General features: G+C 39.5%; 1 protein-coding gene across 1 annotated transcript in view; it reads right to left on the bottom strand.

The window, feature by feature from the left end:
• Positions 1-25,000, bottom strand: part of celf2 (cugbp, Elav-like family member 2) — a 200,679-nt gene that overhangs the window by 130,634 nt on the left and 45,045 nt on the right. The window contains exon 2 of the mRNA XM_017707616.2: positions 19,894-19,929. Coding sequence (XP_017563105.1) covers positions 19,894-19,929 — 36 coding nt within the window. The remainder of the gene's footprint in view (positions 1-19,893; positions 19,930-25,000) is intronic.

Here is a 25,000-nt window from a genome sequence, read left to right on the forward strand (position 1 = left end):
AAAAGTGTGAAATAACAACAACTAATATACATCACATCACTTATCAGCAACAATGTATATGATTACCACATGTCACACATTACAAACCACATCCCTCATTACCAACTATGTCAATCACCACCAACCACATCACTCTTTACAACCATATCACTAATTACCTTATACTAATTACTAATTACCTGATACTGCTTATCACCAAGCACATCACTCACTGCTAATCATGTCACTTACCAGTAACTACATGGCTCATTACCAGCCACATCACTCACTAGCAATCATGTCTTTGATTACCAGTGATGTCATTCACCATATCACATTACCAACCACACCACTTATCACCAACCACGTCATAGACTACTAACTAAATCCCGCTTTATAAGCATGTCACTCACCACTAGCCATGCCATTCACAACCAACAGTATCCACATTATTTTTTACAACCGTCACTCCTTACCAATCAAGCCACCCATTACCAACCACATCACTCAACACCAACCAACTGCATTACCTTCTACCACCATGTCACTCATCACCAACCACGTCACTCATTACCAACCATATCACTCATTAGTAACCACATCACTCTCCACATCACTCTCCACCAATCACATCACTGACTACAAACCATGTCATTCATTAACAGCCATATCCCTCACCATCAACCATCTAATTAAAATTAAAGCATATTCAAGAAAGACACAGAGAAGTCAATACTGTCAGTTGACTCCTGATGTTATTTATGGTTATGCATCGGTGTATGACTGACGACATCAACAATCTGGGAAAAAGTCTCTCTCACACACACTGCTTTGAAGTGTGTGATGCCTGTCACCTCAGCTTTTCAAAACTATCAAACATGCGATGATGTTGAACAGCTCTGCACGCTCGCCAGAAAACTAAACCCTGTGCCATACTAGATCTTTATTGGCTGTTGCTTGACTTACATCAATCACTCACCACCAACCACATCACTCATTACCAATTACATCACTTATCAGCAACCATGTCACTCATCACCAACTACACCACTTATCACCAACCACATCCCTCATTACCAACTACATCACTTATCACCAACCACATCACTCATTACCAACTACATCACTTATCACCAACCACATCACTCATTACCAACTACATCACTTATCACCAACCACATCACTCATTACCAACTACATCACTTATCAGCAACCATGTCACTCATCACCAACTACATCACTTATCAGCAACCACGTCACTCATTACCAACTACATCACTTATCACCAACCACGTCACTCATTACCAACTACATCACTTATCAGCAACCTTGTCACTCATCACCAACTACATCACTCATCACCAACCACATCACTCATTACCAACTACATCACTTATCAGCAACCATGTCACTCATCACCAACTACATCACTTATCAGCAACCACGTCACTCATTACCAACTACATCACTTATCACCAACCACATCACTCATTACCAACTACATCACTTATCACCAAACACGTCACTCATTACCAACTACATCACTTATCACCAACCACATCACTCATTACCAACTACATCACTTATCACCATACACGTCACTCATTACCAACTACATCACTTATCAGCAACCATGTCACTCATTACCAACTATATTGCTTATCACCAACCACATCACTCATTACCAACTACATCACTTATCGGCAACCATGTCACTCATTACCAACTACATCACTTATCACCAACCACATCACTCATTACCAACTACATCACTTATGACCAAACACGTCACTCATTACCAACTACATCACTTATCACCAACCACGTCACTCATTACCAACTACATCACTTATCACCAACCACATCACTCATTACCAACTACATCACTTATCACCAACCACATCAATTCTTACTTATCAGGGCACTCCCCATTTACCACGTCACTCATTACCAACTACATTGCTTATCACCATCCACGTCACTCATTACCAACTACATCACTTATCACCAACCACATCACTCATTACCAACTACATCACTTATCAGCAACCTTGTCACTCATCACCAACTACATCACTCATCACCAACCACATCACTCATTACCAACTACATCACTTATCAGCAACCATGTCACTCATCACCAACTACATCACTTATCAGCAACCACGTCACTCATTACCAACTACATCACTTATCACCAACCACGTCACTCATTACCAACTACATCACTTATCACCAAACACGTCACTCATTGCCAACTACATCACTTATCAGCAACCATGTCACTCATCACCAACTACATCACTTATCACCAACCACATCACTCATTACCAACTACATCACTTATCAGCAACCATGTCACTCATCACCAACTACATCACTTATCAGCAACCACGTCACTCATTACCAACTACATCACTTATCACCAACCACGTCATTCATTACCAACTACATCACTTATCAGCAACCACATCACTCATTACCAACTCCATCACTTATCACTAACCACATCAATTCTTACTTATCAGGGCACTCCCCATTTACCACGTCACTCATTACCAACTACATTGCTTATCACCATCCACGTCACTCATTACCAACTACATCACTTATCACCAACCACGTCACTCATTACCAACTACACCACTTATCAGCAACCACATCACTCATTACCATCTACATCACTTATCAGCAACCACGTCACTCATTAGCAACTACATCACTTATCACCAACCACGTCACTCATTACCAACTACATCACTTATCAGCAACCACATCACTCATTACCAACTACATCACTTATCACCAACCACATCAATTCTTACTTATCAGGGCACTCACCATTTACCACGTCACTCATTACCAACTACATTGCTTATCACCATCCACGTCACTCATTACCAACTACACCACTTATCAGCAACCACGTCACTCATTACCAACTACATCACTTATCAGCAACCACGTCACTCATTACCAACTACATCACTTATCACTAACCACGTCACTCATTACCAACTACATCACTTATCACCAACCACGTCACTCATTACCAACTACATCACTTATCACCATCCATGTCACTCATTACAAACTACATCACTTATCACCAACCACGTCACTCATTGCCAACTACACCACTTATCAGCAACCACGTCACTCATTACCAACTACATCACTTATCAGCAACCATGTCACTCATTACCAACTACATCACTTATCACTAACCACGTCACTCATTACCAACTACATCACTTATCACCAACCACGTCACTCATTACCAACTACATCACTTATCACCATCCATGTCACTCATTACCAACTACATCACTTATCACCAACCACGTCACTCATTGCCAACTACATCATTTATCAGCAACCACATCACTCATTACCAACTACATCACTTATCAGCAACCACGTCACTCATTACCAACTACATCACTTATCACCAACCACGTCACTCATTACCAACTACACCACTTATCAGCAACCACGTCACTCATTACCAACTACATCACTTATCACCAACCACGTCACTCATTACCAACTACATCACTTATCACTAACCACGTCACTCATTACCAACTATACCACTTATCAGCAACCACGTCACTCATTACCAACTACATCACTTATCACTAACCACGTCACTCATTACCAACTATACCACTTATCAGCAACCACGTCACTCATTACCAACTACATCACTTATCACTAACCACGTCACTCATTACCAACTACACCACTTATCAGCAACCACGTCACTCATTACCAACTACATCACTTATCACCAACCACGTCACTCATTACCAACTACATCACTTATCAGCAACCATGTCACTCATCACCAACTACATCACTTATCAGCAACCACGTCACTCATTACCAACTACACCACTTATCAGCAACCACGTCACTCATTACCAACTACATCACTTATCACCAACCACGTCACTCATTACCAACTACATCACTTATCAGCAACCATGTCACTCATCACCAACTACATCACATATCACTAACCACGTCACTCATTACCAACTACACCACTTATCAGCAACCACGTCACTCATTACCAACTACATCACTTATCACCAACCACGTCACTCATTACCAACTACATCACTTATCAGCAACCATGTCACTCATCACCAACTACATCACTTATCAGCAACCACGTCACTCATTACCAACTACATCACTTATCACCAACCACGTCACTCATTACCAACTACACCACTTATCAGCAACCACGTCACTCATTACCAACTACATCACTTATCACCAACCACGTCACTCATTACCAACTACATCACTTATCACTAACCACGTCACTCATTACCAACTATACCACTTATCAGCAACCACGTCACTCATTACCAACTACATCACTTATCACTAACCACGTCACTCATTACCAACTATACCACTTATCAGCAACCACGTCACTCATTACCAACTACATCACTTATCACTAACCACGTCACTCATTACCAACTACACCACTTATCAGCAACCACGTCACTCATTACCAACTACATCAATTATCACCAACCACGTCACTCATTACCAACTACATCACTTATCACCAACCACGTCACTCATTACCAACTATATCACTTATCACCAACCACGTCAATTCTTATTTATCAGGGCACTCACCATTTACCACGTCACTCATCACTGACTACATTGCTTATCACCATCCACGTCACTTGTTACCAACTATATCACTTATTACTAATCATGGCACTCACCAGTTACCATGTCACTCGTTACCAGTTACATCATTTACGAGCTACCAAGTCACTTCTTACCAATCATGGCACTCACTGGTTACCTCATCACTCATTACCAGCTACAACACTCACCAGCAACCATATCATTGCTTATCAGACATGTCATTCACCACCAATGTCACTTATTACCAAACACATCACTTGTCACCAACCATGCCATTCACCAACACCCACATTATTCACCATCAAATCACGCCACTCTTTACCAATTGCATCATATATCATCCACCAAGTCTTTCATAACAATGTTGTCAATCTTCACAATCACATAATTTATTACCAACCATGTCACTCATTACCAACCACATAATCCCCTGCCAATCATGTCATTCATTACCAACTACATTATATGCTGCCAGTCATGCCATTTATTTCTAACTACATTGTTCACTACAAAAATGTTTGTGTCATTCTCTTCTCTTGCTCTCACAGTGCTCTCCACAAAACTGCCTCCTGTCTCCCCAGAAATCAATAGAAAAAGAGAGGGAAATCTTTTTATTCTGCCGTAATGTAAATGCAATGTTAGATTTGGTTGTAAATATAGCCTAGATACAGATTATACATCCACTCATCACCTCCATGTATGCTGCGTACAGGAACACACACACACACACACACACACACACACACACACACACACACACACACACACACACACACACATATTCCTTGCAGCAGCACCTAGAAGAAGACAAGCGAGCGGTGATGTTCTATTTTCAGCCATTACCAGACAGAAATTAATTTGTCACCTTCCATTAGAGGCCAGCTTCTAGAGCAGTGGCCCTGTCTCCTCAATTATCTCTGTCAACCGCACACACACACACACTCACACACACACACCATTTGACCTAATTGTTTATAGAGAAAATGCTTGGTAAGATGAATTAATCTTTTCTCAAAAGTTGAATTTCTGAGTGGTATTTGCTCTTGAGAGGAGTGTGTGTGTGTGTGTGTGTGTGTGTGTGTGTGTGTGTGTGTGTGTGTGTGTGTGTGTGTCTCTGTGTCTGTGTGTGTGAGTGTGTGTGTACGCTTATTCTTTAAGATGATACACGTAGAATGAATCTCTCTCCTTCTCTCTTACTCTGAGTGCTCTGATCAATTACAGCCCTTTAGTGAATTTTACTGCTCAACAGATTTTCTACTTCTCAACAGTAATTCACTTTATTAGAAGCCCCTCCTTTGTAGCTCCATCTTGATGGTATATTGTTAGAGACTGTAGCTCATCTGTTGATGCACAGTTTGTGTTTGTCATCATCCAGTCCTTCGTCAGTGGTCAGCTTCTGATCACAGAGCCGCTCTTGGCTGGCTATGTTTGCATGGTTGACCAGTCTGATACACTTAAACCCCAACACACACTATTATGCCAGTGTCAGTGCTGAGAATGATCCACCATTCAACCAATATCTGGTCAATAGTGGACTTGTTGTTGCAAACTGACCATAATAAATGATTATAAATGGGTGCAGATGATAAATTAATTCTGCAGCAACAGATGGGCTACAGTATGTCTATGCTGTGGATCTACAGTATCTCACAATAGTGAGTACACCTCTCACATTTCTGCAAATATTTTATTATATATTTTAATGGGACAATGCTATAGAAATGAAACTTGGATACACCTTAAAGTAGTCAGTGGGCAGCTTGTATAGCAGTATAGATTCACTGTCCTCTGAAAATAACTCAACACACAGCCATCAATGTCTAAATAGCTGGCAACACAAGTGAGTACCCTTCACAGTGAACATGTCCAAATTGTGCTCAAAGTGTCAATATTTTGTGTGACCACCATTATTATCGAGCCTTAACCCTCTTGGGCATGGAATTCACCAGAGCTGCATAGGTTACTGCTGGAATCATCTTCCACTCCTCCATGATGACATCACAAAGCTGGTGGATATTAGACACCTTGTGCTCCTCCTCCTTCCGCTTGAAGATGCCCCACAGGTGCTCAATTGGGTTTAGGTCTGGAGACATACTTGAACAGTCCATCACCTTTACCCTTCAGCAAGGTAGTTGTCATCTTGGAGGTGTGTTTGGGGTCGTTATTGTGTTAGAAAACTGCCATGCAGCGCAGTTTCTGAAGGCAGGGGATCATGCTCTGCTTCAGAATGTCACTGTATATGTTGGAATTCATGCTTCCCTCAATGAACCGCAGCTCCCAGTGCCAGCAGCACTCATGCAGCTCCAGATCATGGTGCTACCACCACCATGCTTGACTGTAGACAAGAGACAGTTGTCTTGGTAAGTTGTCAAACCTTAGCCAAACAAATTTATCCTCTGTGGTCAGACCAGAGGACATGGTTCCAGTAATCCATATTCTTGGACTGCCTGTCTTCAGCAAACTGTTTGCGGGCTTTCTTGTGCGTCAGCTTCAGCAGAGGCTTCCTTCTGGGACGAGGGCCACGCAAAACGAGTTGGTGCATTGTGAGGCATATGGTCTGAGCACTGACAAGCTGACCTCACACATCTTCAACCTCTGCAGCAATGCTGGCAGCAGTCGTGGCTCTATTTTTTGAAGCCAACCTCTGGATATGATGCTGAACACGTGTACTCAACTTCTTTGGTTGACCCTGGAGAGGCCTGTTCTGAGTGGAACCTGTAATGGAAAACCGCTGCATGACCTTGGCCACCATGCTATAGTTCAGTTTCAGGGAGTTCTTTGTCATGAGGTGCCATGTTGAATATTCAGTGGACAGCATGAGCGAATTGTACCCAAAACACCAAATTTAACAGCTCTGCTCCCCATTAACACCTGGAACCTTGTAACTCTAACGAGTAACATGACACCAGGGAGGGACAACGACACAATTGGACACAATTTGGACATGTTCACTGTGAGGTTTAATCATGTGTGTTGCCAGCTATTTAGACATTAATGGCTGTGTGTTGAGTTATTTTCAGAAGACAGTAAATCTGGACTGCTATACAAGCTGCACACTGACTACTTTAAGTTATATCCAAGTTTCATTTCTATAGTGTTGTCCCATTATATATATAATATTTGCAGAAATGTGAGGGGTGTACTCACTTTTGTGAGATACTATATAAGGTAGGTGGAGCTCATAAAGTGGCCGGTAAGTGGAAGTACAAGGTAGCAGTTTCTAATAAAGTGGGGTATAGATTTGCTTTGAAGAATCTGTACTAACATCATAATATAGGCTCCATCTCTCTCTGTCGAACTGCTCCTCCTTGAAGTTTACTTGTTTTTTACCACATGGAAAAGATCAAGCTCCACTACCAAATTATTCATAAATTCATCACTGTAATGAAATATTCATTAATTGCTTAGGTCTCTACACTGTAGACTAGAGAACATATGCGTGCATGCACATATACATACATACAGACTAGTGTGCACTGCTGCATTAACAAACTAAGCAACCACATAAACACACACACATATACAAGCCTAAAATGACTGTAAAACAACTTACATTGATGTTGGATGAAAGCCTGGTTTGGGTTATATGTGTTTAACCTCTTGCTATGTCCTGCGAGTTTTCAGACATTTGGACTTTGCTAACTTACTGTGGAACCTTTTCACTCGAGGCGGGGTTTTACAGAAATCATGCCAGGCCTCATTAACTCCTACATTACTCAAACACTGACCCGCTAATGCTAGCAATGAAGGAAAGCTGGCTGGAGCCACTTAGAATCACACAAATGAGAAGGTGCTAACAGGCCCCATTAGCTTGCATATATTGTAGCTTGTTAGCATTTTTTGGATGAGGTTTTCCTTTAAGACATGTGTTTTGCCCGTGAGCTGGTGATAAGACAGAACCCATATCGATGTCTGATAGTCCCACTTAAATTAGCTTTAAATTGGCAGCAACCCCACATTAGGAGGAACATCACCTTGGTTTTCTTGTCAGCCTCCAATATGTGCTGTGTAATAGTAATAGCGTAGCAGCAACACAGTTATTTCTTAGCCTTGGGGTCTATGAACCAATTCAGGAAAGCGTATGAAGCCAATCTGTTTTAGTTATGGTAGAGTTGGCCTCATGAAGCTGGGTTATGGAAACTAAAGAAATGGCTTTTGCATATTTAGACCATGCCACTATGCTGGTTGCAGTATTAATCGCTTGATTATTAACTATCTACTTAAAGAGTACCCAAATAATTCTACAGAATTATATACATATACACAGTATTTGTATAATTGATTATACAGTATTTCATCACTATCTAAAAAAAAACATCTCCAAAATGGTAATTTTGCAAGGGAAGGCAAAGAAAGTTCTTAACTCAAAGTAAAGGACAGCTGCTGATTTCAAATTATATAGATGATGATGTAGAAAATGAAAAGATATTTTCTTCTGCCACCCAAGATTTGTATGTAATTACATACAAATTGATTATACATACACTTACATACAATTGATTATACATTGTTTGTATGTAATTATATAAGACTAGAATAATGGATTGTATAGAATTTGTAGATAATTATATACGATATGAACAATCAATTATGCAGTATTTGCATGTACTTCAGTTGATCATAAAGCATTTTTATGAAGTGGTACAGGAGAAACTCCAAAAATGGTAACTTCACAGGTTTACAGCTTTAAATGGCTACTTTATATATATTAGATAGGTTTTTGTACATGTGTCATTGTATGCCTTGGTTCAGCAGCTCTCTATAGTAGTGCAGACATCATGTATTAGTTTGTGTGTGTCTGTGTGTGTGTGTGTGTGTGTGTACATGTGTACATGTGTACAGTGTTGCTAAAACTGCTTTTACAGTGTTGAAAGGAAGTGAGAGGTTTTAATTGGCACACCTGTCTAACAGCCATCTGGAACCTCGCTGCACCCATACACGAATATATGGAGGCACACTATTTAGAAACCTTTGTATCATCGCTGTTGCAAAACTTGCAGCTCAAAAATAGTAACTTTCTAGGAGAAGGACTAAAACATTTTTCATTTTAATGCACACTTTTGTAACTGGATTTCAACATTTAAGAAAGTTTGGATCATTTCTGGCTAGTTTTTTTAAATGATAGCATCAATATATATATATATATATATATATATATAGCTGTTGCACAGCTGACCACTAAACTGTCCACTGCATGCTGTGTACACTGTTTCCGGGCTTTAAATACCATACTGTACACTATATGGTGTGCATCAGACCTGGTTGATCCAAAATAGCAGCAAAGTCCTCAGAAGGATACTTGTGTGTTAATGTGCAGTAGCAAATTTTTATTGTTGTGTGTTGTTTGAGTGTGTGTAGTGTTGAAAGTGTGTGTGTGTGTGTGTGTGTGTGTGTGTGTGTGTGTGTGTGTGTGTGTGTGTGTGTGTGTGTGTGCCACTATGTAGTTGAACTCAATAGGAGTGTCAGAGGATGGATGAACCTGTCCGGGTTGTATCTTTCTGCCCTGTGCTTGTATGTATGTGTGTGTGTGTGTGTGTGTGTTTGTGTGTGTGTGTGTGTGTGTGTGTGTGTGTGTGTGTGTGTGTGTGTGTGCGTGTGAAGAATGGTTTGGCCAGAAAAGCAAAGAGAGGAAGCTGTGAGAGACATGTTCCTTTATCAACTCTGAACTCTTTGTCTTTCTCTCTCTCTCTCTCTCTCTCTCTCTCTCTCTCTCTTTCTCTCCTTTCCTTTGGGTCTGATGATTCATTAAAAGGGCTCAGTGTCAAGCTACATTACCTCTGTGACCCTACACACACACAGAAACACACACACACACACACCCACACACACACATGGTGCAGCAGGTCTATTATTCATGTTCAGTTGAAATGAATCCATGTGAGTCATGAGACTCGACCAAGTATCTTCAATTAAAAAGCTATAAGAAATTAATATCAAAATCTAAATTTAGTCTGTCGTGCTGCGAAACTAATCCATCTCATGCACAGTTGTTTATTTGAGCATTTGAGCATTCATCCCCAACTGAGTTTGTGTGCGTGCATGTGTTTGATGGTGTTTGATGGTGTCCCATGATTAAATAGTAATTAATCAATTTGCGACTCTATTTGTGTGTGTGTGTGTGTGTGTGTGTATGTGTGTGTGTGTGTGATAAATAAAATGATCAAATATTATTTTTAAATGTAAAATATAAAAGTTAAAGAAATATATATTACTATATAAATAGTTTTTACACAAATTTAAGTGCACTCAGTTGTTCAGTATAAAAGTGTTTCTGTTCATATGAAAAGAATCAAATCTAATTCTAATCAAATATGTTTTAATAATTTTGTAAAGAATCATAATAATCATATCATTATGAAGTATCAAAATAATGTAACTGGATAATGGTCAGATACAGTCAGAATCACTAGAAGTGTTTGAATCTTGAGTGGAACATGTATTTCTCCACAAATGTTCTCAATTCAAGAGACAGGACTTGGCAGAGTATGTGTGTGAGTTTGTGTGTGTGTGTATGTGTGTGTGTGTGTGTGTGTGTGTGTGTGGTCATGCTTTGTGTCACAGCAGCCATAAAGACGTTAATATGCTTAGTCTCTTACGACAACTCATCTGGCAGTCAAGCAAAGAAGTTTAGGATTTGAGTCTCACATACACACACACAGCCACACACACACACACACACACACACACACACACACACACACACACACACACACACACACAGACACACACACACACACACACACACAAACTCACATTCTTACTCTGGTCTTTTTTCGCCCAAGCTCATGAATATTAATACCCTGTGAGCTCATCAGCATTAGCATAGCCACATTAAGCTGCACTGCCATCTAGTGAGACAGTCCAGTTCATAAATATTCAGCAGGTGGGCCGGACGTGAGTGGGGTCAATAGCAGAGACAATAACCCAATCAGAGTTAGGGGACCGGACTTTGCCTGTAATTAAGCAAATCGTTCAGCTGAAGCCATTCAGAGTTCAAAGCATGACAGTATAGTTGTGGCTCACAGTCTACTGAAGCCGGCTATGTGCACAACCTGGACAACTGCAATACTGAAAAACTCATTTTAATTTACTTTATTTTAACAACCAGCCTTTTGAGGTGCTTTCAATTCAGCTCAGTGTAAATGCATTTTATAGCAATTTTCTTTGACAGTGTGAACTGTGTGTAGTGGGATACAAGACTATTAGAGAAGGAGAAAAATCTTCAGATGTTTCAAGAACTAAGTTCAACTTCACATTCTGCACTTTAGAACATATCATAAAGGTTCAATTATGTTTAGGTTTTGTGATCTAGGGAGACAATAGAAGGCATTTCAATGCAGCTCAGGTTTACTTCTTTTTACCCAAAGGAAAAACTTATGAGGAAGTACCAATGAGAGGAATCAAGACTCAAAAGGAAAAACTCACTAAAAGCATTATGAGCAAACACTGAGAGGAACCAAGACGAAACAATGGAACCCGTGCTCCTCTGGGCCATGCTGGAATTTGCAGTTAGGATGTAAGAAGGCAGTGTTTGAAATATTTCTTAAGAAACATAATCTAATTCTGGTTAAAATGGCAACTGAAAATGTACTCAGCACAATAATGTTTTAGATGGCCTAATCTGATTACTTTTGGATTACCTTTGGGCTACTTTTTCATAATTGCTTAATTAATTTCATAAAGTACAGTAGTACTCAAGGTATAGCCCTAATGGTCCCTTTCATTTCCTTCTGTCTCCCAAAACCAAATGTAACTATACAGGCTACACGCAGCCATGCAATCCTAGCTATTTAAGCAATAGAACATGAGAGGGAGTGTGTTATCGCGAAATAACATCACGGCTGTGATTTGGTCGGAGGCATGAGCTGAAGGCGAGTACTGTAGATCATCACAGCTATTATGTTAGAGCGATAACACACAGCCTAAGTGTTCTATTGCTATAATACAATAGTTAAATAAAGTAATAAATAAATAAACTGGGCCGTGAACGTGTCATTTAATGTGTTTTAATGTTAGCAATTCCTTCTGCCAAATTATAGTTCCTTAACAAGCAGCTTGTCGCTACGTCAGAGTAATGAGCTCCACTTACTCGCTGCACAGCTGGCAGTTCGTTCTCCAGCTCCTTACACGGACCTACTGACAGTTTGGGAATTTAGTGTAGTCTCATCTTCAGAGTCTGACCAAATCGTCTGTTGGTCAAATGTGATCATAAAAGTATCCATTTCCTGTTTGTTCGCAAAGTAAGAAGTAAAAACGTTCAAATGGCTTGAGCGTCTCCTGCAGCTATCAAACTCGTTGCTTAGCAGTGTTGTCTCAGTGGAATGATAGTGTTTGTGAAAAAACCATGATGTTATGACAAAATAAAGGCACGCTTAGAACACTTCTCAACCAATCAGCCTGCGTGGCCGTAACGAACTGTTGTATAATACATAGTAATACACACTACATACACTTTAAACATTACATGGGCAAAGTGAGTAATAAAGAATGAATTGTCTAATTACTGATGTTGCTTTATTAAAAATGTAATCCTCAAAAAAGTAAATATAATCTTATTACACATATTTTCTATGGTATTGTTCCACACTTTCAAGTACTTGATTTTTGTAATCATACCATGTTATCCAGATTTCATGTAATTCTACCCTACACCCCAAGTAGGACAACTTTTAAGCGCGTTTGGAACTTGCCAGGGTCAGTAATCCTAACCTCCAAGCTAGAACATAATGCTATTACACAATGAAAAAATTAGGGTACGCTGGCATGTGCTTACAGTTCTAGATATGAAGGAATTCACATGGACCAGCTTGAAAGAGATGTTATGAAAGGTTAAGTTTAGGGCTGGAGGCAGGTTTAGCAGTCATACATTTTTCTACAACTTCTTTCCTGTCAAATCTGACAAAACCGCTCTGATGAATTATAACTCCTAAGAATTCATGGGATCAAACAGGAAATACAAAAATAAAGGCAATGAAAAGGGGGTCTGTTGGGGAGACATTTGTGTTCTTGAGTTACTGAATTGAATATGATGTTGTGAAAGAAGAAATTGAGGGAAGCACATAATATTTCCGACGTTGAGTTCTGGAGCGTATATCTACTAAAGTGTGTGTGTGTGTGTGTGCATGTGTGTGTGTGTGTGTGTGTGTATGTGTGTGTGTGTGTGTGTGATAAAGGACAGCTGTTTCTTTGCTCTACACATATGTGATGCATTACCATCCAGTATTGGCTGTGACTAATGATAAAGCAATACTCTCAGCCTTCATATTACTTTCCATATACAAAGCCTTGCCATGGAGCTCTTCCATGAGGCTGCCCTGAAACTCAAACAGTTGGTTATGGGCTGTCTTATCCACTTTAGACAAGGCCCCATAATGCAGCTATTCCATAAGGATGCTTAACATAAATTTCACTAGGCCTAGTGATGCAGTTCATCCACAGAACTGCCTAACTTTAGACTGGGCCTCATAGTGCAGCGTGCTGACAGGGCTGTCTAACCCATTTTAGACAGAGCTTCATGGTGTAGTTCATCCACAGGGCTGTCTTACTCCCTTTAGACTAGGCCTCATGGCACAGCTTCTCCACAGAACTGTCTAATTCACTATGGGCACTAGGGTGCAGCTCCTCCACAGAACTTCCTAACCCACTTGAGATTGGGCCTTAATGTGCAGCTTGTCCATAAGGCTGTCTGATCTACTTTAGACTAAGCTTCATGGTGCAGCTCATCCACAGGGCTGCTTGACCCACCTCAGACTGAGCGTAATAGTGCAGCTCATCCACAGGGTTGCCTTACTCTTTATAGTCTTGGCCTCGTGGTGCCACTTATTCACAAGACTGTCCTGGCATGAAATCATGAAACAGGACTAAATGTCACCTGATCACAGCGTAACAAACCGCTGAGATGATTAAGAGAAAAAGTCTGAAAATGAATTAGGCGATTAAGTGATTTGTAACTGATGTTTCTGTGTAGTTTGAACACTGCTTTTATGCCATGGTCCCTGGCTCGAGGGCAGCAAGCTGTGGACAATGTGGAGATTCAAATGCTCAACATGATTTGCCTTTCAAAAGTACTGAGAGAGAAGAGAGGAGAGAGAGAGGACAGAGAGGATAAGAAAGAGAGAGAGGGAGTGAGAGAAATAGGTACACAGGGGAAAAAGAGAATGAAAAAGAGATGGACAAATAAGAGGAAGACAGACAAGATGAGAGAGGGAAAGGAAAGAGGGGAGAGAACGAGAGAGTCGGGGGGCAAAAAAAGAAAGGAGTGAAAAGAAGAGAGAGCGAGGGAAAGAAAGATATCGACACATCACAGATCTCCAGATATCTGCTATGTGAGAACAGATGTAGAGAGAAACAAAGGTGAGAAAGGAAAGGGGGGAGAGACAGAAGAAGTGAAAGGAAAGTAAACCGAGAAATAAGAGAAAAAAAGAAAAGAGCAGGAGAAAGAAAGAATAAGAAAAAAAACTTTGCAAATCAAACATTTACCCAATCACAAAACTAACATATGTATTAAAGTTATATTCTCTCTCTCTCTTTCTCTCTCTATGTCTCTCTCTCTCTCTCTCCGGATTATAAATAGTGTTGATTGGCAGGTCTGGCGGGACGGTAATTAGAGTGGTTTTGGGGGTGAAGGGGGCGGGTCAGTCTCTGTGGTGATAATGAGGCTGGTTCCCACGCGCACACGCACGCTGCCGCAGTCCGCCATTCCGGCTGTAATTACGGGTTGTTTTCTCTTTGAGAACATAATCGCCACGAAGAGATGCAATTAGCTGACAACTGATTCTGCCCCCACACCCCAACCTACCGGAAAAAGAAATAGAATGAAATAAAAAATAAAACAAAGAGGATCGGAGTCAGTTGTTTGAGGAGAAGGAGGAATCGGTGAGTGAATGCAAGACCTAATTACACTCGTTCATTCTCTTTCTTTACTTCAATTCTTTCAGCCTCTCTCTTTTGTTATATTAAATGGGAGAGGAAGTAAATAAATGCAAATTTTGATGGATTGTGTTGGATACGCAGATATAAGTGGATACAGGGATACAAAGTAATGGTGGACAAAGTGCACATATCTAGTACGGTGAGTGAAAGTAGAGCACCACTCTTGATGAAGTGTTGCTCAAGAAGATGTAAAAGAGCTCTATTTACATTTTTACAATAAAGTATTGTGAGATATTCTAACAACCCAACATGTCTCATCTTTTGTCTTCAGTTGAGGATGTGCTATTCGCAAATACCCCACACAACATTATGGCATTTTCTTTACTTCTTATTTAGGAGAGGGATTTAGTGAAAGGCATTTGACATTTTTATGAAAATGCATCATATTCGTAATAATTCTTTAAAAAATCTAATTTTTACCTCTCAAACTAGCACAGAAAAGAGTAGCATTGTACTGTGATGCTTATAAAAAATATATTTAAGTACAGTAATAAAGTACATATACTTAGTTACTGTCCACAACTGATAAAGAGACCACACATATCCCCCATCACCCAGCTTATAAGTGGTACAAGCAGTTGCTTCGGGTCCCAGAAGGGCCCCACAGATACATAGGTATTGTAAAGAGATTACTGATGACTGTGCTAATGAAAATCAAGTAGAAAGTAGAAATGAGGCACATATTGCTTAACCCCTTTCTGCAGGCGTCCTAGTGGGCATTCCTCTGGTGAAATGGAAATTGACTATGGACTGGCGACCTGTCCAGGGTGTATCCTGCCTTCCGCCCTATGACAGCTGGGATAGGCTCCAGCAGCCCCAGTATCCCAGAAGGAGAAGCGGCTTAGAAAATGTGTGTGTGTATTTTTAAAATGTCTAATTTAATCAAATATGTTACACATAAATGCTGAACTGGGAGACCTCAAAAACAGGCTGAAACAGCTATTTATAGCTACTGTGAAAACAATTATAATAATAATTATTATTGTTATTATTATCATCCATTTATTGCTTTTATTATTTATTAATAACTTAAATAGTTTTATTAGGCATCTGGACACCTCACAAATCAAGTGTAATCAATGCCATATGCTATATTTACATTATGACTTGTTTCCTGTATTTGTCATTAACAAGATATGTGAACTTCTCTATGGACTTGTTTCACCATCTTTCACCATTCTTTGTGTCACTGTGCATACAGTGCAGCTCATAGTGTTAAATTTTCATTAGAGCTGTGGGCACTGATGAAATATTTCATTAAGAAAAAAACAGACTGTGCCAAAAAACCAGGCTGTGCCTACTTAATCTCTGAGTGCGCAAGAATTTATTTTACAGTAGGAAAATGTCCAACACAAAAATCTTACTTTTTAAGAGCCAGTTCGAGTCTTTCAAGGGAAAATCACGACACTCTTTCTTTTTTTCTGCACTCACACATGTACACACTCAAACGTACAAAATGAAAACAAGTGAAATGTTCATTAATACCTTCCTGAATGTATTAAACTGTTTGCTAACATGTTCTCTACCTCTTTATTTTTTCTCTCTTTCTGGTTCTCCTTCTTTCTATCTCTCTGACTCTCTCTCTCTGTCTTTCTTCTTTCTCCTTCTACTTTTCAATCTTTATCCATCCCTCCATCCATGATGAGAGGATTACTATGACCTCTCTCTCTCTCTCTCTCTCTCTCTCTCTCTCTCTCTCTCTCTCTCTCTCTCTCCTTCAGACTGGTTTTGATGTAATCTCGGGCTGCTTCGTTAGCACCTAGTTTGCATATTCATGTCACTTTTTTCCCTCCACTGGTCCTCCCAGGAAAACTTTGACACTAGAAAACCTCAAAAAACAAACGTACACGTACACTCACACAAGGCATCTGTCTCCTCATGTTACCTTGTTCCTAAAACTGAGCCAAACTTCAGACTTCAAACAGCTTTGTCTTTCTTCTGTCATCTTTGATAAATCACCATTAACTTAGCTAAAGTTTATAAACACACACTACCACTACTGTGTGTGTGTGTGTGTGTATTGTTTCCATGTTCTCTTGTAAAGGGTTGTCTGAAGGGGTATAAAACTCCTAACATAGGGCTCAGCAGCAGTGCAGCTATGGTCTCTGGAGTTGAGATGAAATTGCATGATCCAGAACTAATCATCCAACATCAGTACCTGACCTCACTAATGTGGCTGAAGGAAATCAAATCCTCACAGCAATGTTCCAACATTAAGTGTAGCCTTCCCAGGAGAGTAGAGGTTGTTACTGCAGCAAAGTGGGAACAAACACCGTATTACTACCCTTGTTTTCAGAAGAAACACTGGGCACTCAGAAAGAACTATAGTGTAGGATAGAAGTTCTCCAGTCTTTCGAGTGTGAGGGTGTCCATAACTTAAGCCCCACCTCCTCTTCATCCACTTTATCCCTATAAGAACATCCCAGACCTCTAGTTATGATCATTGACAGTAGTTTCTGCAAAAGATGATGACAAATGAGAGACTCTGAAAGAGACTGTGGGGTGTATCAGCGGGACAGTTTCTGTGTTAATTAATTAATTAAATAAAACATTATTTTTTTCTAATTTTTAATATTGTATTTGCACTATTAAGTGTTGTTAAATTAATCCAAGAAGCACTAAATGTTCTTGTTTTCTGCATCCTTAGGGGATTTGGTGAACACACACACACACACACACACACACACACACACACACACACACACACACACACACACACACACACACAGTAATAGGATGTGTACAGCCCACACTGAGCTTCCCTTCCATTTTTATATTTCTTTCTCACAAAAGCATTTGAAAGGCCTGTCTGTCAGTCAGCTGGTTGTCAGCGGTAACCTACAGTAGGCTGCTGTGGTGATGGTCGCCGGATGCGGCTCTGACAACTCGCTGTTAACAGAATCCCAAATGAGGTGTAGAGGTTTCTATTTAAGGCGCTTTCATTTATTAAAGAAACCCCTCTCCTCACACTTCCTTTTTCTCCACTTCTCATTTGTCCTCTTTCCTCCTCCCTCTCTCTTTCCCTCTCTCTCTCTTTCATGCTCTGACGTTCTGTAGCCGCAGGGCCACGTTTAATGGCCCTCCACGGTCACAGATCTTAACCAGCATCAACTCTGCCCCTCATCACACACTCTCCTTCTCTCTCTCTCTCTCTCTCTCTCTCTCTCTCTCTCTCTCTCTCTCTCTTTATCTGCCTCTCACTCTCACTGTCTCTCATAATTGGTAGAGTGAATAGTGAATCTCACAGGCAGAATATGTCACACCACACTCCTTCCTTCCTTTCTCCATCCCTCCACTTTTTCTTTCTCATTCCTTTGTCCTTCTTTTCTCTTCTCCATCCTTCCCTCTTCCCACCTTGTGTCTTTTCTCTCCTCACCTCTTCTTTTTCCATTCCTCCATCTTTTCTTTCCTCCTCCTCCACTATGTCTTTCTTCACCCTTCTACCTTCTTTCATTCTCTATCTTTCCATCTTACCTTTATCCATCTGCCCCTCTTTCCGTCTCCTTCCCTCTCACCATTTCTCCACCCATTCAAATTCTTTTTTCACCATCTTTCCACCTTCCTACCATATTCCACCTCATTCCTTTCAACTTCTTTCCCTCCCTACATGCAGCCACACTTTCTTTCTCTCAATTTGCTTTTTCTCCCTCTCCATCCTTCCACTTTCTTTTCTTTCTTCATCTTTCTGGGCTTCTTTCCTTTTCCCATCTTTCCACCTTTATCTATCCTTCTGTCTCTTGTTTTCCCTTTCTAGTTCTCACCCCTCTACTTTCTTTTTTTCTTCATCCTATCACCATTTCTTTCCCCATCTCTCCATCTGTTCTTTACTTTATTCTCTTTCTCTATATTTTTTCACCATCTTTTCATTCTTCTGTCTCCTTTTTCCATTTTTTCTCCATTAATCCACTTTTTTTCATTCTCTCTCCTTCAAGCTTTCAACACTTGCACTGTGTTTGTGACTTTAAAACATGTGTATGTATGTGGCAGAAAGAATGTCACTTTTTATTGTCTTTACAAGGCGATTGTAAGAAAAAAATGAAAAAGACTTTAAGAGTGTGAAAGTTAATGTTTGCAGAGAGTGAGAGTGAGAAAGGTGAGAAACAAAGACAGGAGTGTGAAGAGAGGAAAAACAGAAAGACAGAAAAATAGAAATAGGAAAGAGCAGAGTGAAAGACAGGATAGAAAGAAAGAGACAGATAAAAATACAGAATTAGACAGAATGAGAAAGAGACAGAGAGAGAGAGAGAGAGAGAGAGAGAGAGAGAGAGAGAGAGAAATAGAAAGATTGTGTCCTACCTCTGTATGGTTCCAGAGAGATCACTGGCATCCTGTCTGTGGATGAAAGAGAGAGAAAGCGAGTGTTATCTGAGTGAAAGTGAAGGAAGCGAGAAACAGAAGTGTGCTGGTGAGTTATTCTCATGGGGAAGTGCTTATTTGCGTGTTTGAGATCTGTGATGCGTTGAGAAGTCTGTATGCATGTGTGTGTGTGTGTGTGTGTGTGTGTGTGTGTGTGTGTGTGTGTGTGTGTTTGTGTGTGTTCTCATGCATGGCTCCAGCTGCAGGTGCATTCATGGCCTGCAAGATAACATTCACTACAACACTGTCTACATCTCACACACAAACACACGCATATACACACACGCACACACTTCCTCTACCCATCCACACAGGAACAGACATATGGAGTGTCACAAGTCAGTGAGTACGAGAGAATGAGACTGAGAAAGAGAGAGAGAGAGGTGGGGGGGGAGAGGGAGGGAGAGAGGCAGATGGAGAGATAGAAATGGAAAGGGAGAGTGGAAAAGGAAGACAGATATAAAAGGGAATAAACAGAGGTGAGACAGAGACAGAGAGAGATAGAAAAGAAAACAGAAAAGAAAGAAAAGGAACAGTGACAAGGGAAGAGAGGCAGAAAGCAATTGACATAGGAGAAAAGAAGAAAGCAGAGAAAGAAACAGCAAGAAAGTAAAAGGAGAGAGAGCTTAGGAAAGAAAGAGAGCATGTGAACAAGAAAGATAGCAAAAATAGAAAGGAAAGAGAGGAGCAGTCAGTCTAATACTATATAAAGCTAGACAGATAAAAAAGAAAGCGAGAGTGAGAGAGGGCTAAAAGGACAAAGACAGCTTGTTTGTTAAATGTAAAGAATAAGAAAGAGAGAGAGATGAGAAAGAAACAGAGAGTGAAAGAGAGACAGAATCAACATAGAGAAAAGGACAGAGACAGTGAGAAAAATCTGTCTATTTTATAAAAAGGGAGATAAAGAAATAAAAGTGAAAGTGAGAAAATAAGTGTCATCTGGTTCTATATAAATGCAGAGATAGAAATGGAAGAGAGAGTGAGGGAAGAGAGAGAAATCTTCAGGGTAATACACATAAAAACAGAGAGAAAAAAGATGGGAAAAGGAGAAATCAGTCTTATATAAAAACATAAAGAAAAAAGCAAGAGCGAGAAAGAAAAAAGTTTAGTACTTTATAGAAACAGAATGAGTGATGGAGAGAGAGAGTAATAGCTCTGACTGGATATAAAAACAGAGGAAATAAATAAAAAAAAAACATTCTGAGTTTAACCTCAGAAACTCAGATCGAGAGAGAAACAGAAATTCAGGTTAGATCTACCCAACAGGACACTGCTAATGGATTTTACTGTTTTCTGTTTTCTTTTCCCTTCTCTTGTGTGTGTGTGTGTGTGTGTGTGTGTGTGTGTGTGTGTGTGTGTGTGTGTGTGTGAGCGCTTGAATGTAAATAAATTGGTCCCCAGCTGAACACTTGCCACTGACATACTGACAGCTTTAAAAATGAGGAAAGAAGAGAAAGAGGAAAAACTGAACATCACTGATTAACGTCGACCATTTGCTTATTAATGATGACCTATCCTTTATTTTTTTTTTTTTACAGATGAAGGGAGAGGGGATGAAAAATTATGGCATATGCTGGGCTTGGCACACACACACACACACACACACACACACACACACACACACACACACACACACACACACACACACACACACACACAGTCCAAATGTGGGCTGAGATTAATTTTGCATTTCAAAGAACCACAGCAAGACCACTGTCCACTAATACCACTGCCCACTAAACTCCCCCTCTCTCTCTCTTTACCTGTCTCTCACTAACAACATAGTGAGTCTCATAAATTGTGTCAATGTGTATATATATATTTTTACATTGTATATATACATTGTTAGGTAATCTCAAATAGACTTGCTTATGTGGTTTCTGACTGTATGACACACTGCAAACATACATAACACAGTCTCTGTCTGTCTGCCTGTCTTATACAACATGATCGCAGACAGTAGCTTATTTAATTTCATTGTGATTGTTAAAATTATTCAATCCACTATTTGTGTAGTAGTGAAACAATTAAAACAATAAACCCATCTACATTCTGTTATTTTTATGTTTGAAAAGACCCTGAGGATTTTATTTTGACCAGAAATTATCACATTATTTATTGTCTATCATTGTAATCAATCAATAACCTTACAAAATCAGGATAGAATCACCTTCAGATTTAATGTGACTGAAATATCGAACTTTCTCTTTTTCACTCTCTCTCTCTCTTACTCTCTCTCTCATTGACTCTCTCCCCCTGTCTCTCTTTCCCTGTCTCTCTCTTTCTCGCCTTTCAGAGCTGTTCTCCTCTCCATATCATCTCTCTTTATCTTATTTCTTAGCAACAGCCGACCATCTGTGTCTCTTCACTACTTTTAGACTTTTAGCTCTCTATCACCACACACACACATTTCTGTAATGCTTTACTAAGTCTGAAAGAAATCAATTATAAGAACTTATAAGTCTAAGCTAAGGAACCTTTCATATCACACTCACTAATTAACTAGAATAGAGACAGCTTTTAAAAATGACTAATTCTCTGAAGATACTAAACTCATTTATTTATTATTTTATTTACTTACTTATATCATTACTTTTTATTCTTCAGAGTTCAATCAGATTGTTCTGAAGTTTTCAAGCTCAGTTTCAGCAGAAGTTTGTTAAAATCTGTTTTCGCAACAACACGACCACAAAAACATGAACTCCAGAAGACAGTTTGAAACATTTGGATCCAATTCAGAGTAAGTTATGATCTGTAGCTTATGGTAAAGATTTTGTTGCCATATGTGTGTGTGGGGGTGTGTGTATGCATGCAAACAGCCAGAGCTGAGGTCACCCCAGCTGTGTACTGTGTGAATGTCAAGATGTGCATGCGTGCGTGTGTGTGTGTGTGTGTGTGCACTTCAATACATCAAATATTAGTATTCATTATTTTCAGTATTTAGTGTGCCAATCCTTCTCCTTTATTACAGATTATTCTTTTTTGGGAGCTTACTTTCAGCTTTTCCATGAAATCTGTAGGGATATGTTTCCACACCTCCAAAGTTTAGTCTTAGCCCTTGTGTGGTGTTCAGGTCTGCGGGACCCATTTTCAATGTTTACCAAAAGAAAAAAATGTTTTATTATTATTTCAACCCCAGATTCCTGGGTCTTTGTTCATTTTCTGTGAAGAACATATAAAATAGTTGGGGAGAATCTGCAGGGATTTAAAGTGTGGAGGTGTCTCTTCATTCTGTTCTCCTCCTACATGGCCTTCTGTTAGTGTGTGTGTCTGTGTGTGTATATGTTTTTATAGGTGTGTTTGTGTGTGAGAGTGGACAACATGGACAGACTGCTGACTGGCTACAGCTGCAAAAGAAGGACCCAACGCTGGCCACTTGTGATATTTTAAACATGAATTGTTATTAATGTATTGATTAAAAAAAACAAAAAACAGTGGGTCCACCAGTAACAATCAACACCACACAAGGGTTGAGCCCTAATCCAGCCGGATTAGTTTTCCAGAGGAGGTCTGGTAATCTCATCTGTGTGTTCTTTGACTGGCTAATTTGTCCAAGAAATGATATAAGTTAGACTTTTATTATCCCACTGGGGGAAATTTGCATTGTTAATTGTTAATAAGATATACTAAATAAATAAATAAACAAGGCGTCTGTTAGCAGAAAAATATAAAAAATAAAAATAGAATTAAGATCCTATACAAATGTATAGTTTACGCATGCAGTTGTATGGATATTACACATTTCTAAGCAGGTAATAACTAGATATTGCACATTAATAATTACAGATATTGCACAGAACTTGTTTATTATGTAATGCACTTGTACCAATCTATCAGCAGCAGATATTGCACATTAATTAGAGGTAGGATAAGATATAGGTTTATGTGGTGTGTTCATGATAGAGTGCACTATGATATGAGTGTGAATCCATAGTGTGTTTATGACAGAGAGTGTCTGATATATGACGTATCCGTGGTGCCACTTTTCTGTCAATAACAACATGTTTGTCTAAATAGCATATATATATATATATATATATATATATATATATATATATATATACATACAACTATATATTGTTAGGCAGCATTTGGTAAGTTTACCCACTATAGTAGCCTATTGCTGATATGTATGTCTATATCTATATCTGATATGTATGTCAATGTCTATATCTATATCTCTCTCTCTATATATTCACATATATATATATGTATATAGATATATATATATCAGCAATAGGCTAGTACAGTGGGTTCAATAAACTTACATTTATTTTCATTCTCCTTGCAATTTGGCCATTAAGAAAAATGAGAATTTCAGTTGTCTTGTCAGGACTTTGAGGATTAAGAAACTGAATAAAATTAAGCTTAAACTGTTATTCTTATCATCAGGTCTCACAAAAAAAGAAATAAAAATAGAGGCAAGACTTTCTTTGATGCCGACTCGAACAGGACGAATATTACTGGGGGGGTTCAAGTTTGGCGAAGTATAGATGTTAATTTGCTCCAACTTATAAAAAGGATAGACATTGCAGATTCATACTGGATAAAAATGGATGAAAGTTTCCATCACTTGTTAGCTACATTAGCCTCATAGCTCCAAGAACAGACTGATCAATTACATTGGAGGTAAGGGGGAAACATTAGATTAAGTACATTAGTACATTAGATTTGTTTTGTCAAACTATCACTTTAAAAATGTCATTGAGCCAACACTGTGTGACATTAGTAAAGCACACCTTCAGGATGCAATGCTAATTATAATTCTGTTGTTTTTAAGTAGCTTTCATGTAGCTGTATAACTGGTTACGTGGTGATAAAGTAAATGGGTCACTATACACGGAACGTTTTTTGCAAGCTTTATGAAAGGAAAAAAATGCACTCAATGCAAAGCTTGGCAAAGTGGGATACACACATTAGAGCAGTCGTCCTCAAGCAACACACCCCGTCAACCCAATCCACTCTCATTCTGCCTCGTTACACACCTCCCATTTTTCAATCCGACAGAGGGGGGTGGGGGTGGGGAGTCTAAAGGAAGTACAACGTT

The sequence above is a fragment of the Pygocentrus nattereri genome, chromosome 1, assembly GCF_015220715.1.
Source record: "Pygocentrus nattereri isolate fPygNat1 chromosome 1, fPygNat1.pri, whole genome shotgun sequence".
Classification (NCBI taxonomy): Eukaryota; Metazoa; Chordata; class Actinopteri; order Characiformes; family Serrasalmidae; genus Pygocentrus; species Pygocentrus nattereri.